Source organism: Embiotoca jacksoni, unplaced genomic scaffold, assembly GCF_022577435.1.
Source record: "Embiotoca jacksoni isolate LCO1_2020_lvr unplaced genomic scaffold, fEmbJac1.0.p SCAF_11, whole genome shotgun sequence".
NCBI classification, from domain to species: domain Eukaryota; kingdom Metazoa; phylum Chordata; class Actinopteri; family Embiotocidae; genus Embiotoca; species Embiotoca jacksoni.
The window spans coordinates 19,340,534-19,357,347 of NW_027185241.1; the positions used below are offsets into that span (position 1 = coordinate 19,340,534).

The window sequence follows — 16,814 nt, forward strand, 5'->3', positions numbered from 1 at the left end:
AAAAAACGCATCACATTAAACGTTTACAACAAGACAGCAAAAGAGATTTTTTTTTTTCCCGATCTTTTCAGAGTAGAACGATTTGATTTGATTTGATTAAACCTTGTTAAACCTGGAGTATTTGGCTACTTAAGACAGCACAACAAGCTGTAACCATGAATTATACAAGTTATTCAGTTACAGTGAACATCATAACTGAGAGTAGCCCTCAGACGCAGATTAACATCCATTTGTGTTTGTACACACCTGACAAGTGTTAACTCCATGTTAATGTCGGTGATGGTAAAAAAATAAAAAAGCAAGTTGACCTGAAGTAGAGTGCTTCACTCTTGATGATGATTTCATGTGGGTTTTTCATTACTAAATTCACCTCTCATTACACACAGTCCTTGGATCCCATTTTGATATACAAGTGTTGATTAGTACAGGCTTGTGAAACATTTATCCATAATTTAAATCTCCCTTCTACATAACCAATAAGAACAGTTTTGATTGTAACAGTGATTCACTCTATTGACAATATATTGATACTTTTACAGTTCAAATGTTAACCACATAATGTATGTTCACAACTAGCCTTGTTGAAATGTCAAAATGTATAAATGCGTAAGTGTAATTCACTTATATGTAGTTGTTGGAGGGGGTTATTAGAGACCAATGAAAAAGGATGGTCACAATTAAAACAGCGTTGGTTTAAGTGTCTGGATCAACGTTTAAAATGGCGGGTCTTTGTTACAGATTTGAAGTCTAAACTTATGATCTGTTCTGACTGGATTTTAAGCAGAACATGTCAGAAAGGTTATAACGGGGAAAACTGGCTTGTGATGGCATCACTGCTTGATCCTTTGATGTCTGCTCTTATCATTGTGAAACAGAATTCACTAATCGTTGGATTGTTCACCCACAAATGGGGAACGTAGGTTCAAGCTGAGAAACCCCTGTTATCATCAGGCATATTTTACTTAGCAGCCCCATGTGTATTCAGCGGATATACAATCAATAAAATCAATAAATTGAGTACATCTTTATAATTGTTGGTAAAATTGTGTCCAATGTCGAGGCTCATGGTCTGGTTCATGTCAACAAAGGAATAAATAAAGTGACTGTAATTTCAAAACAAGTTCAGAGATTGTCTGAACTATCCCAACAAATTCAGACTTAGTCTTTGAATTTTGTTACATCCAAAATCATCCCTGTACATACACATGAATTGTCCTCCAAGAGCTCATGCTTCTGTATTTCCTCTGTGCTGGCACATTGCTCTTCATCCGTGTGGCCTGTTCTTGGCAGAGGACATTCTTCCATGCAGGGCTGTTGGACCAGCACCTAAATTATCCAATTAGACGGTGGGGGCAAGACTGTCTGCAGGCCACTGTGTGGCTCACAGTGAGGCTTAATCACATCAGCTATACAGAGAAACTACAATGAGTCCTAATATATTGGATTTCTGTAAGAGGTGATGTGCTAATGTCAGCAATGAGTCATTTCCTGGGGCTCACATACAGGCACATGCACACACACACACACACACACAACTAAACACATTCTGAAGACGACATTTGTGTCTCTGAACTTATGAGACCAATAGATGTGTGGGGGCGTGACCCCGTCAAGTTTTATGTGATTGAAGTTGCCGCTGTTGTCGGTGTTTCACAGACAGGTAAGAAATTAAAGGATAAACCTTGAGAAATAGAATTATAACAAATGCAATCTTCTAGACTAGCCAGGTTATACAAGTGTGATGATAGTGATGTGAACCATATGCTGTGGCCTTCACAGTCACATCATCATCACTGGTGATGATCAGGCCCCACCTGCTCTGTAAAGTATTATTAACACAGCAATGATATGATAAAATCAATGCTGAATACTTCCAGAAATCTTCTCACTATGGGATCTAAAATATTTTTGACATCATATAAGTCTGAGTCATACATTTGTGACATTTAAATACATAACTGGCTCATTGTTTATCATTTTATTTGCTCATATTACAAAAGTCTATAGATTTCCCTGAGCTGATATACAATTTTTTTTTTTTTTTTTAAAAAGCAGCATGATGATTGACATTTCAAGTCCTCACTATTGTCAGCGGCTGACCAATTAATTTGGATTCCATGGCTGGAGTACAAGTTTGTGTCCAAACCTGCCCGTTGCTCAATCAAGTCAATGTAAATTCAAATAAATCAATTGGATGTAAATTTCTATGAGAAAGATTTGACTCGACTCCCTGTTGCTGCCTGTTGTTAACCCATAACACTTGCTTGCATTTTCATCAATTTGACTTATTTGCTTAATTTCTCTGTGCACTGTAGCAGAGTAATGTAATGGCAGTCTGTGTTAGGGACCCAGTCAAATGGAGTTTTGCTGTCTAATTGCCAGTGGTGTCAAATTACCAAACCCCGAAGCCACAGTATGTGAAATGGCTTTGATTTAATTAACAAAACATTTTAAATGATGTGTACAAAATGTTAAATCCTGTAATGTATTGCTGAGTGGTTTTAAGCTACTTTGTGGTAATTTTAGCTCGCTTGCTATGAAGAAGAGCTGCATCTATTGTCCATACTCCATCTACTGGCATCATAATTTACACACTGAGCTATAACTGTTTCCAATTGTATTTGGTTGTTTCTGTGCACAGGGGGGTCAACCAACAAAGTGTGAAGGTTCATCAACTTTTGGCTCGCTGACCTAAGGTTGCTCTCTGATCGTTTGATTCAGCTTTTTCAGACACTCCCACTTCTGTTGTGTTGCTTTATTATTATTATTCTATATATTTTTATTTTACCTTAACTTGACCAGTGTTGCCATAGATGCCACTTCAAGTAGAGCCCACCAAAAAGATCCTTAGCACCAGCTTTTACGGATCTATATCAATATTTATGTTTTACTGTCAAAAGGTTGGCTTAAAAAAAACCAGATCTTCAACATGTTTTTTTTTGTCACCAGGTGTGATGGATTTTGCATTGAACAGAACTAGTGGTCGTAGTCAGTGAGCCAGGTTCATGTTTGTAGCTCTGCATTCCCAGCATCCACCAGTGCCACATCTGAAATTGCAGTGTAGCCCTTCACTTTTTTAATAGGCTTTAAAAGGGGGTTATTGTTAAAAAATGATGGTTAAAAGGACTCTGTTAATACCATAGTGTTTATAGTAGATATAATATATGGGTACCCTATTTGTAGTAATTATATCAAATAACATAGACAGTTTAACTATGACTATTACACAATAAAATCAATATAATTATTATTATTAATAATAATAATTAAAAAAGCAATTCACATTTTTATTGTTAATAATTATAATAAATGTGTGGGGCTGATCTCGGTTTTAGCAGTGTTGCTAATGTGTCCAAGCTGAAGCAGCACGCCGCCTCATCACCGCGTTCACGGAGCTCTCCGCACCTTCGCCATGCTGCAGCCGGCTGGGATGTAAAGTGGATTAAATAGCCGGTGTAACGCGGTGGGATTTGAACCGCTGTCCTGGTTGTTGTTTTGGTTTTTTTTGCCTTTCGCCGCGGCTGTCTTTATTCACCGCATCGCTTTTCTCTCTCTCTGTGTGTGTGTGTGTGTGTGTGTGTGTCTTTGTGTGTGTGTGTGTGTGTGTGTGTGTGTGTGTGTGTGTTTCTCCCGCGCAGCTCCTCTCTGCTGGGATCCTGGTCTTCCAGGGGCTGCAAAGCCGTGCTAGTCGACTCATTCAGGACCAAATGCGTGTGTGATAGACTGTCCACCTTCGCCATTTTAGCACGGCTAAATCCCGAAATGGTAAGTCCGACATCCTCCCTTGACTTCCTTGACATTAAAGGTATCGGAGACGGTGCGTTTTTTGTGGGGTTTTATGTGAATGCATCAGCTGTTTTTTTTTTTTTTTTCTCCAAAGGGCGTCATTGTCATTACATATCAACAGATCCTCCCTCTCTCTGCTCCCCTCCTTCCTTCCTTGCTTCCTTCCTTCTCTCTGTCTCGACATGACAAAGCCATGCTGCAAAAAGGTTATTATAGTCCTGCCAAGAAAGGGATTTTTTTTTTTAAAATGTGGAGGTGTGTGTGTGTGTGTGTGTGTGTGTGTGCAGGAGGGAGGGAGGGAGGGAGAGGGGGGGGGGGGGTATTTATGTGGCTGTTTATGTGCTCCAGGAGGAGATGCAGGCAGGGAGGGCAGCTACGTGCTAACCTGTGCATTGAGCTGTCAGATGTACTGATACTCACACAAGACAAGTTGAGGGAGATTTAAAATCACGTCAGCAGATGATCATACCTGCATGCCCCCCCACCCCTCCTTCACTTTTCTTATTTCATGTGAACACTTGATGTTCACATTAGCATATTTTAACATATTACACTGTCATTGGCGTCACCATGGTTACCAAGCCCCATGAAGAAGGTGCTGCTGTGGCGATTTGATCATCTGTACAGCAACAACAACAAAAAGACACTTTAATCACAGCTACAGCAGGACACAGAACACAATGCCCTTTACATGGTGGCTGCAGCTGAACATAGAGAGCCAGCAGTGTGTGTGTGTGTGTGTGTGTATGTGTGTGTGTGTGTGTGTGTGTGTGTGTGTGTGTGTGTGTGTGTGTGTGTGATAATGGACGTGTCTGTAAAAATCACAGCAGCATCCCAGTGACTCAAACATGCCCCAGTTTCTTTGAGGACAGGGCAGTCTTTGTGGGGAATTTTCATTCAGGGCGATTAGTTATTATTAGACTGGAAATTGCCTAAGAAGCAGTTTGTTCACTAGTTGTCGTGGTAACAGCATGGGCACCAAGGCTTTCTTAAAGACATAGGAGGCAGCGTGCTGTTCATCCTGCTGCCTGCATGTGCCCAGAGGTTGAGGCTCAGCCAGAATAGAAGCCAAAAGAACCGCCGAGCTCTGACACCTTTGATTGCATGATGCTGTTCAGTTAAATAGTCGTGGTCTTGATTGAACAGATACGGTAACGTAAGTGAAGGTGCTGATGGAGTGTGGACATGGTTAGCTTAGCATTAGTCTGCTTAAAGTGACAAAAACAGGAAAGCATGTTGTATCTCTTTTGCTTTTACACAAGCTGTATTGTAGAATTGTCTTATTTAAATGAACTATTAAAGCCAGCAGTGTAATTTCTGCTTCAAGTACACTCCTTCTTCAAGTACTGAGGCTTTTCTTTGTTTTTGTCATCACTGAAGACACAGCCATGCTGTTTGAATAAACTTGATGGAATTGTCGGTGGACAAAGTGAGTAGGAAGCTCGGTGATCACGCTGTCCAGTCGCTCGCCTCCATCCCCACAGCTCATGTTCAGTTCAGTTTTCTGGGCAGTTCCTTCGCTGAGGGGGAATGGGAGGCAGAGGTCGCACCTTGACAAGCTACGAGCTGACACACTGAGCCGTTTCACCAGCATCACTGACACTAGTCTCTTCTAGTATGACGCAAACCATGCTATGTGCCTGAGGCAAGGACAATAGAGCAACAAACAGCCTCTGATCCTCAATTTACGATACATCTGCTAAGACATATAACAGAGTAGTGTCTTTTTTAAACGAATTGATTTAAATTTCATTATTTAAACAAATCAATTTATTATAGGTTTGAATTGACTTTCAGATTTATTTCACATTATTAGGTTTCTGTTATAAAACAATTATTAATTAATGGGCTTGGTAGGTCAACAAAGGTACAATTTGAAGTCATTTACAAGTCAAAATGTGTAACATTAACTGTGTCCAGCTTCTCAAACATGTGAATTTTACTGATTTGTCATTTGTTATTAATTCATTAACTTTGGGTTGTAAAGTATCAAAAGTGCACATTTTAGACTCTTTTAAAACATTTTATAGACAAAATAATCAATCACTGCCGAGAGGTTAATTGATAACAGAAATTGCTTTTTGGTAGGTAGGTAGGTAGGTATAGGTAGGTAGGTATATACCTTATTAATCCCCGAGGGGAAATTTTTTCGCCACAGCAGCATACATACAGAAGCAATAATAGAAACAATAGAATAAAGTAATAAAATAGAATAATATAATAGAAAAGCAATAAAATAAAATAGCAGTAAATAGCAGTAAAAAATATAAATATAAAATATAAAATGCACAGTATATATACAGTACATTATATATACATGATATATTATATATATATATATATATTATATACAATATATATATTGCCACACTAATTTAAAACTATTTAGAAATAGATATATTTATCTTATCGCAATATGTTTTCTAAATATCCGTCCATCCGTCAGGCATCTGTTGTTCCATCCAATTATTGTGAACAAGATCCTTTAAGGAATTTCTTCAAATTTGAAACAAAACTCCACTTGGAGGCAAAGATGAACTAATGAGACTTTGGTGGTCATAACGTTTTTCCAAAACACTTTTGTGGTCATTATTCAACACCATAACTCCAAAAATAGAAAGGGATTGTTACTATAGTTTCACATTTTGTCAAATCTGAATTGATAACACTAATCGTGGGAGCACACTTGAAAATATGGTAATTGTAGCGCTTTTTGTGCTGCCAGGTTGAAGATGTGTGTGAAGCATCCATATTTTAGAATAAGTCGTTTTTTGCAGCAACATCTGTCTTTGAAGGATTGTCTAACGTTGTCAATGAGCTTTGTTGACTCTTATTTTTAGTTTTGTGTTTCTTTCCATGAATTCACACTCTAAAACCATAAACATACAGCGGAACAAGACCAACAAAACAAACAAAACTATAAAAGTGTAAATCAAAGTATACCTTTTATGAAATGTCTTCAAATTGTTGAAATTATGTGAGTCTGGACAGACGTAGATGTAAACTGACACTTCCTCGCAATTCTGGTTTTCTACTGACCTTTTATCAACAACAATTCAAAATCCTTTTCATTCACTCATCTGGTTCAGTAATCTAACCAGCTCTGCAAGGCCACAAACAAAAGGTGAGGGCAGTACACAGACAGCAGCCTACGCCATTGAATTTGTGATTAGAAAGTAAATGATTTACATTCAAAGCTCCCAATGCAGTTCATTTATTAACACCACAACATCAGTGACGTTTGGAGCACATTGCTCTTTATCAGTGTTGTAAATAAATTAATTGCAGTGGGAATTGTAAGTGTGCGTAGTTTACATTTGCTCACTGTTCAACATTTTCCCAGCACCTCATTTCACTATATTGGATGAGTGTTGTTTGTTCACTTTGATATTTAATTAATGCCAGTGTTTGGCACCTATCAAACGTAATTTTAAGTTCGGCCGTTCATCTCATATCATTGAACTGCTTTCTCCACTGAGCACTGAGGTTCTCATATTACCAGGGGAAGAGGCATTAATAATACTAGTTACCTCTCCCCGAGCTAAATTTAGCATCAACCCTCGGAGGCCGATTTGTGGTACCATATCTTCGGAGATGACGAGCCTGAACAAGTATGTCGGTTTCCTCCTGCGTGAAGTTGAGATTGCGGTGCCGGCCTGCTCTTCAGGCTTTAGAAATGGACAGTATGCTGCACCGTAAGGAAACGAGACGAGCTGATTGGATAGATGTATACCCAAAAGGTTGGCCACACCTACTTGTACTGCTGCTCTTGTGCTGTACCTGTGCTGTGCCTAGAGGGACGAAAATAGGGCCCTATAGTCTTGCTCTGTTGTAGTCTCTGAAATATGAACATCAGCCAATCAGGGTATTAATAATGGGGCGTCCCCCCCTGCAGCCTGCCCTCACTGTGCAGACGGCAGCCTGTTTGCAGCTCTGTTGCATCCGGGAAGCTTTTGGCACCTTGAGGCAAGCTAAATTGCCAAAAAGGCAGCTCTTGTCCTTCCTTACTCTGCCCCCCCTCCCCCCATTCTATTATTTTGTGAGACAGGCATGGCTGCCATGCTAATTATTCCTATTGCAACACATAGTAGCTTCTAACTGGCCCAGCCACTCTGTCTGTAACTAGCCTCCTACAGCCCCAGCATGACAAACACCCCAACCTCCTTTTTCCTCTCTGCCCCCCCCCCCCCGCTCCTCTCGTCCTCCTATCCCTGCCTTCTCTATCCCTCAGACATTTCATCACACAATTTTTCATGCTCTGATGCTGCATTATATTTCAGCTCTCCCTCGCTTCCTCTGCTTACTACATCAGTCTTCTCTTGCTGCCATCGCTTGTGTCCATTTTGTTCAGTCCAGCTTCACTGCAGACGTGTTGAAGGCAAAAACAGAGAAAAAAATGCATTGCAGTAAAAGGCACAAACCCCCTGAACCCAGTTTACTGTCACTGCCAGACCTGTGTGTGGTGGTGGTGGTGGTGGTGGTGGGGGGAGGGGGGGGGGATGCACGTCCTTTTGTTGTTTTAGGTGCTGTAAGCCTGCATTATCCTTTTATTCACTTTGAATATGCTGCCAGGAGTCTGTAGACACAGTGACAAGCCTCTTTAGCCAATTAGTCCTCATCATAAGGGAAACAAATAAGTAAACAGGACGGATCGAGGTCTGCAGGGCTTCAGGCCACTGGAGCGTCTGCTTTCTATGATTGACGCTGCATTCGTGTTGTATGAAAGGACACCAAAATATTTATGATAGTTATACTTGAACTCAGATTAACAAATGGAGCTGTCCTGTGTGGCTCTACTGAAATGTACAAACGTATCCAGTGGCTGTGTTTACTGGTATACCGGTGAGTATACTAAGACAGCTACAAGCTACGAGGCTAGCCACATCATGGCTTCATATGAAGCCGTGAGCTTGACTTGCTCTGCGGTTGTACAAAATATAATTTGCCTTTTCATTCATTGAGAAGATCAATAGGAATTCTGATGTGCAACGGCCTGTTCTGAATGTCATGGTTTTATTTGCCAGCTTGTTAAATACATTACAAATGCTACGTTCTAAAAATACATTTGCAGCTGCAACAATTATTTTCATTATTGGTTAATTTGCTGTTTATTTTCTCCGTTCGATCATACAATAGTAAACACCAGTCTTCTTTCGAGATGATGCCAGCTTGTTTTTTTCTCCTAAAACTCCAGCTATTTAGTTGATTTAATACAGAGAAATACATCACTGCTATAATATCAGATAATGTTAACTGAATTTCTGTTTGACTCAAATATTATTTGATTACATATATTATATTTTCAGGTTCGTATTTAGATCGATAATTTTATCTTCTAACCCATCTATTCTTATGAATGTTCAGTATAACTGATCCCAGTCTAACTTGCGTAAGTAATCAAACTCCTTTATTGTTCACCTGAAGGATTTCTTGGAGGAATGACCTCCTCAGCAGCGGAAGCTAACTGTGCCCACGTGGAATAACTTAGTCAGGTCACTTTCTTGTGAATGGTAACGCTCCTGTTTGGACGCATCAAGAGATTTCCAGCTGAGGTCCCTCATTGGCTGCGATGGAAGTGAAAGTTAGTCTGTCTCAGCAGATGCCTTTTCATTCTGCTGCACTCGTAATCTTTTTTTCTCTTAATTTTGCTTTCAGGGAAGGAACTCACTGCAGTGCAGATTAATCAGAAGGATTTAATTAACTTGGCGCCGGCACACACATCAAACCTGGAGACAAGACAGGCTATAAACTCAGCCAATTATCTCCTGCTAGAAGAGTAGTGGTGGGGGTGGTCAAACTCCCTCATGTCCTGGTCCCCTCATGTCCACCCACACTTCACCCGCGATCGACTGCTCACTCATCTCACCTTAATTTTTTTCACCTGAACACAGCATTAGGCCCGAGCTGTTACGGCTACCGACACAGACACATTGGGTTTAGATGATTACTGCTGTAAATAACGTAAACTTGTTCCACCTTGCACGTCCCTGTGCCAGAATTAGGCCATATCTGTTATTAAAAACACAACCATAGAATGTATAAGGAGGTAGTTTCCGGTTCTGAAAAGTGAAGCCTCCAATACACTACAAAAGCTTCATGTCCCAACTCCCTCATGTCCTGGTCCCCTCATGTCCACCCACACTTCACCCGCGATCAACTGCTCACTCATCTCACCTTAATTTTTTTCACCTGAACACAGCATTAGGCCCGAGCTGTTACGGCTACCGACACAGACACGTTGGGTTTAGATGATTACTGCTGTAAATAACGTAAACTTGTTCCACCTTGCACGTCCCTGTGCCAGAATTAGGCCATATCTGTTATTAAAAACACAACCATAGAATGTATAAGGAGGTAGTTTCCGGTTCTGAAAAGTGAAGCCTCCAATACACTACAAAAGCTTCAACTTGTCCCATGAAATACAAAGTCAGTAATTTTTTTTCCAGAAGTGATTGTGGTGTCATTTGCTAAATTCACTCCTTCTGCTCAGTGTTGTGGTGTTCCTTCTGAAAAAAAAGTTCCATAATCAATTGAATGCTAGGCCTAAAAGACATTTATGTTTAGAATAAATCTGGTTTGATTGAGGAGCCAGGGGTAAAATAAATAAATATAGATTAAAAACCAGACTAAAAAGGTAGGTCTTGAGTTTTCTCTTAAAAATATCAGCACTTTCTACGGCCTCCAGGTCCTCAGGGAGGCTGTTCCAGGAATGTGGACCATATACTAAATGATGCCTTCCTTAAGTTTTGACTTTGGGTTTAATTAAAAGGCTACTACCGGAAGCCCCAAGGGCCATAGAAAGCTCATACAATGAAAGCAAATCTGTTAAAAAGGGCAAACTAAGACCATTAAACGCTTTAAAAAAACAGTAAAAGGATTTTTAAATATATTCTGAAGTAGACAGGTAGCCAATGCAGACACTTTAAAATTGGAGTAATGTGTGCTCTCTTACATGTGCAGCTGAGTTTTGAAGTAATTGCAGCTGTGATATGTATTCTTTATAGGAATACAAGAAAGCAGAGCATTGCAATAGTCAATCCTGCAGGTAATAAAAGTGTGCAGTCGTAGTATCGTCTCTGAAGAGAAACTGTCGCACTCTGGCAATGTTCTTTCGATGAAAAAAATGTATTATTATTTATATCTTTAAGTAGAAGAGTGTTTTTTTTTTTGTTATATCCAAATTGGATATAATGTTGAACACTGACTGGTCCTAAAACAAGATTCATATTTTTCTCAATTATTTCATAAAATAATTTCTCAAAAATTTAACAAAATGGCAGATTGAACTCTGGTCTAATTTTTAAGATCTAAGGCATTTACATTGGCCTTCTTCAGAAGAAGACGGTCGTCTTAAAAGGAATAATTAACAAAATTAAGTAGAACAATATAAAAAATATGAAATGAATGGGATGTTAAAATCAGGTTGCTGGTTCAACCAGGATCAATTCCTCCAGTGTTTCCTCTGTGGTGTTAAAATTATTATCTTGACAGTGAGATATAACCCTGTTTCCAAAAAAACTGGGATGCTCGGTAAACTTTGAATTTAAAAAAAAATGCGATGACATGCAAATCACGTAAACCCATATTTTTAATTAAAAACAGACCAAAGACAACATATCAAACGTTCAAAACTGAGAAATCCTTTTGTTTTATGAAAAACAACATGCTCATTTTGAATTTGACTCCAGCGTACAGAGAACGCAGCAGCCTGTCAACTTTTCCCTTGCGTACAGAGATTTCTCCAGATTATCTGAATCTTTTTATGATATCTGAACTGTAGATGGCGAAATCCCCGTATTCTTTGCAATTCTACGTTGAACAACATCATTCCTAATTTTTGCAGTATTTTCCCACACAGTGGTTCACAGAGTGGCGAGCCTCTCCCCACCTTCACTGCTGACAGACTCTGCCTCTCTGGGATGCTCTTTTTATACCCATTCGTGTTACTGATCTGTTGCCAGTTAACCTAATTAGTTGTGAGATGTTCCACCAGGCGTTTTTTTTTTAGCATTACACCATTTTTCCAGTCTTTTGTTGACCTGAGACACGTGTTGCTGGCACCAAATTGTAAATGAGCGTATATTTTTCATAAAACAATACAATTACTCAGTTTCAACATTTGATAGGTTGTCTGTAGTTTATTTTCAATTAAATAAGGGTTTACATGATTTACAAATGATCATTTTACACAGCGTCCCAATGTTGTTGTATGTTTAATGTAATGTATAGTTTATTTTTTTCACTTCTGAAGTTGCTGCTGTTAAAATAGGACTCCTGCTGCTGTTTTTTTTAGGGGAGAAGTGACTCCATCCTCTCTCCTTGAAAACGAACTTTATATTATTTCCCTTCAAATTAAAAGTTTATACACTAAATTAAGTGTTGTACTGGAACCAACAGTAGATATTGGATGTTTGAAATGATGCAAGTTAATTCTGGAAAAAGGACAGTTAAGAATGAAGAACTCAGGGCTAGAATGATGGATGGAAACAATCACCCAGCAGGTAATAGGGGTCAAACAGAAACTTACTTATTTACTTATATAACATTTGAATTTTTAGATTTTATATATATATATATATTTATGTCCAATACATGTCAATAGTTTGCCTGCAAACTATTGGTGCCAAAAGGTGCAACGTTTTCCGCACGTGTGTGACTTTCTTCTTGAGTTAATGTGCATGTGTGCTACATACAATCTATATTATCTAATAGATAATGCTTGTTAATAAGAAATGTTTTGAGCTATCAGGTGGATTATTGTTAAATGTGTCATTCAGCAGGTCAAACATTTCTTGTGTGAAGTGGAATATTTAAACATCTACTGGATCCATTTGTACAATATTTGCTAAAGTCAGTTGTGGTGTCCAGTAAATGGTGAGCCCATTACATTTCCTTTAGCTCCATTGTGAGCTTCACATTTTGTTTGAAATTTGAAATTTGGTAGCACTTTCATGGTCCACAGAAGATAATATTGAAATAACTTTATCCCCTTGCCTCAGCTAGCGTCGCCATTTGGTCACCATTTTTTGGTTTGTGACCAAATTGCGAAACTAGTGACTTCACCATCAGCCTCAGATGTACTTTGCGTGTTCAGTTCTAATGGCCACTGTTAGCATAATGAGTTGCTATGCTATGAGAGCGAATATGGTAAACATTATACCTGCTAAATGTCAGCACTGTAGCAATTATCACTGTAAATGTATTAGCATGCTGAAGTGCCTATTTTGTTTTGGACAAGAATGGGCCACAATAACTTTACATTTGGCTAATAGAGAGAAACTGCAGGTTGCACCGTCCAGGTTGGTAACAGGCCGCAGTAAGGTTGTGTTGCTTATGGGCTGTAAAAACCAAGTTGTTCTGTGGCCTCCATGCAGGCAGTGTCTCTCCGGGCTTAGGGTAGAACCTGTAGTTTACCCTTTCTCCAACCAGGCGGATATCATTCTTTCTTTATTTTTGCCAGATCAGATTATACAGAAATATGGAAATGACAGAGCAGAGGTATCAGCTGTCTTTGAGATTCAGGAACACTTGCTGTTGTTCTGCACAGTTATTTGGAGTAGACTGGAGCAGAATAGTGACTCTGCTGCATCTACCTGAGAACTGTCCCTGGTTTTACCTGGTTGTTTGTCTGATTGATATGGTTTATGACCAAACATAGAGCAACCCAATACAGGTGATATGATATGGACAAATACATGTTCCAGTTTGTTCACAAGTGATGGCAAACACTGAATTATCTTTTTTCTAAATAAAACAGCCTGTCACAGGCTTTTCCTCATTAATTTGTATTCTCTGTCTCTGCCTTATTATCTCTTTACCTGAATGTTGCACCGGAGACATTTCATTTTGCTTTTTGATGAGGGTTGAGTTAAGTTGCAAACTAACAAGTTACGATGTAGTAGTTGGTGTTGGCAAATGTTTTGTCCCCATAAGAGTCCGTTTTTTTTTGGGGGGGGGGGGGTTTTATCTAAGAAAAAAATTATTGGATTAAAGAGATTTAATTGCCAAAAGTTTTGATGCCAAAAGTCTAAAAGTCTGTTAACTATTGCCTGAAATTAAAGAAAAACTACAAATGTGTGGTTAAATATATTTGATTGACCAATTATATGTTTGGAAGCGTCTGTGGAGAGAGTCCCAATGGACCAAAGCAGCAGGAGGAGCAGGTATCTTCTGATGCTGTGCTGTTGTTTGTATCAAAGGTATCCAAAATTAGTGATGGCAGATAATCTGGGCGGTGTGAGGTACATGCTTTACTTTTTCCGGCATGTCATATGCATTTGTTAGTTGTTGTTTTTTGGTGCTTTATAATTTTGCTTTATATTGCTCCAATTGTCTTATTGATTGGATTAAGTTTTCTCATCTCGTTGTACATCTTGAGTTATATACATGAATATATTTGAACTTCTAAAGTTAAAACTGAAAAAAAAAAAAAAAAGGTTGCAAAGCAGAGTTAATTATTGTGCCTATATTTAGAGATCAGTATTGTCAAACTGAAACATCAGAACCAGCTGAGGCATAAACATTCAGCCTCACTCTCATGCACTCTGCTGCAGCTGCTGCCATGTTACAGGGTTGCCATGGCAACCAAGACAATGTCTGCTGTAGAATGTGTTCAGCTGCGAGGTTTCAGGATAAAACAAAATAAATGTCAGTTCTATCTTATGTGTATGTTGATTGTGTGACATTGTCTTCGTAAGCATCACTAGTGTGTGTGTGTGTGTGTGTGTGTGTGTGTGTGTGTGTGTGTGTGTGTGTGTGTGTGTGTGTGTTTTTCTGCTGATTCTGGGTTTTGTTGTTCCTTCATGCTTCCCCTTGAAGTGACCTTGCTCTGAAACTGATGCCAAAAAGCAGCAACCTGTCAACTTCTCTCAAGCCATGGATACCAGATACATGCGTGTGTGTGTGTGTGTGTGTGTGTGTGTGTGTGTGTGTGTGTGTGTGTGTGTGTGTGTATTCTTCACATAATTGTGTTCTTGTCAGGGTCAGAAAGCCTCTCTACTGAAAGCTACACCAGTGAAATTCTTTTAGCTGAGTTCACAGTTCCTTAAGGCAGTGCTTGGCTTCCTCTGTGTGTGTGTGTGTGTGTGTGTGTGTGTGTGTGTGTGTGTGTGTGTGTGTGTGTGTGTGTGTGTGTGTGTGTGTGTGTGTGTGTGTGTGTGTGTGTAGTTGTGTAGTTGTGTAGTTGTGTGAAGTCTTTCCGGTAACCTTTACACCACCACTTACCACCATAAACACTGCTGTACAGCCAGCCAACTGGGGCTACCTGCTGACAGTCACTGACAGACAATAATTTTTCTGAGAGTCAAATCGTCACTTCTGTTGTTTGTCCACCTGTTTTATTGTCCACAGAAAGTCAACCACACGTGACAAACAAGCGTGCTGTGCACTCCTCACACTGTTTATCATGCGCTGTTGGTTTAATGCCAGGAACTCGCTGCCTGCATGGTGTGTGCGTTACCTGTTGCTGCGTGGCGTAGTTTCATTTCGACGTCTATATTAACGGATCAGAGCAACCGACGCATATTTATCACGTGTGCCGCGTACGGTTCAAAGCTAAAATATACAGGGAAACGATCTGTGATCACATTTGTACTGTCTAATCATAGTATAAACCCAGTGTAGGCATGACAACACTTCCCCAGGTGAAGGGCGGGGGTTTTCATCGCCGCTCTCTCCCTCCCTCTCTGTATCGCCACTCTGTCTCGGTGTGTGTCTGTGTGTGTCTTTGTGTCTCGGGAAAACAAAAATAATGTGCCAGCTCTTTGGTTACAACTCATCACTTGTCAGACCTCAACAATTCAGCACCGATGGCCATTATCAAAGAGAAACTCGTTGATTCAATCGTAGGAGGCAGCCGGTGTGGATACACACAGTGCAACCAAGGCGCAGCTGGTCAGCGAGTGAGAGGCAACGCACACGCCGGGCAGGCAGTGTGTCCCGGGCCTAACTCCTCATCGGGCTGCCATGACATAGAAATGAACTCAGTCCACCATGACCTCACTGCTGGACGTGGTTACAGGGGAAACAGAGCACACGTCTGACCAACAATACTGTATCCATCAGTGATGCTGGCTGTGGTCAGAACTGGAACAACACATTTAAAACTGTATGGCAGTGAAACAGATTTTCCAGCCTGGTGTTAAGTTACGATTTAAGTACTGAGCTGCACTTTAAACAGATTAAAAGCAACTTGAACCACTGAATACACTGTATCTGTTCAAGATAAGACCTTTCAATGCATTTATACCAGCACTGTCATTAAAAGTCTTGTTGCCTGCATTTGAAACTCATAATGCAGAAATTATAGTAGTTGGTTAGCTTTTTTTGAAAAGCTGCATGGATTTTGTTATAAATGGTCTGTACTTGTATAGCGCTTTATCACCTTTCGGTCTCAAAGCACTTTAACATGGTTTTCCCATTCACCCACTAATGAGACAGATCACCATGCAGGGTGCTGCCATCAGGAGCACATTCACACACCGATGGTACACCATTGGGAGCAACTTAGGGTTCAGTGTCTTGCTCAAGGACACTTAGGCATGTGGACAGAAGGAGCTGGGGATTGAACCACCAACCTTCTGATTAGTGTTCAACCCACTCTACCGTCTGAGCCACAGCCTCCCGACAAAACATTTATTTGAGCTGTACTTATTTTTTATTTATTTTTTTTATTTTTTTAAGTGCTTCTTAAGATTGTTTAGGGTAAGGTGTTTTTTATGTTTTTTTTGTGTTTTTTTTTTTTTACATTACATACTGATGGTACACCATCAGGAGCAATTTAGGGTTCAGTGTCTTGCTCAGGGACACAGCATGTGGGCAGGAGGAGCTGGGGAGGTGCATGTTTTTTTAGGATGGTGGGAGGAAGCCGGAGCACCCGGAGAGAACCCACGCAGGCACAGGGAGAACATGCAAACTCCACACAGAAAGGCCCAGGACCGGATTCGAACCCGGAACCTTTTTGCTGTGAGGCGACAATGCTAACCACTGCACCACTGTGCCGCCCTATAAGTGCCCAAATAAATGCTGTT

At 40.0% G+C, this 16,814-nt stretch overlaps 1 protein-coding gene across 11 annotated transcripts in view; it reads left to right on the top strand.

Annotated features, from left to right (window-relative positions):
• The window catches only part of adgrb1a (adhesion G protein-coupled receptor B1a), a 167,364-nt gene that overhangs the window by 118,359 nt on the left and 32,191 nt on the right, over window positions 1–16,814 (top strand). For all 11 annotated transcript variants that reach the window (XM_069143480.1, XM_069143485.1, XM_069143482.1 and 8 more), the window contains one exon: window positions 3,639–3,765. In XM_069143480.1, coding sequence (XP_068999581.1) covers window positions 3,639–3,765 — 127 coding nt within the window. The remainder of the gene's footprint in view (window positions 1–3,638; window positions 3,766–16,814) is intronic.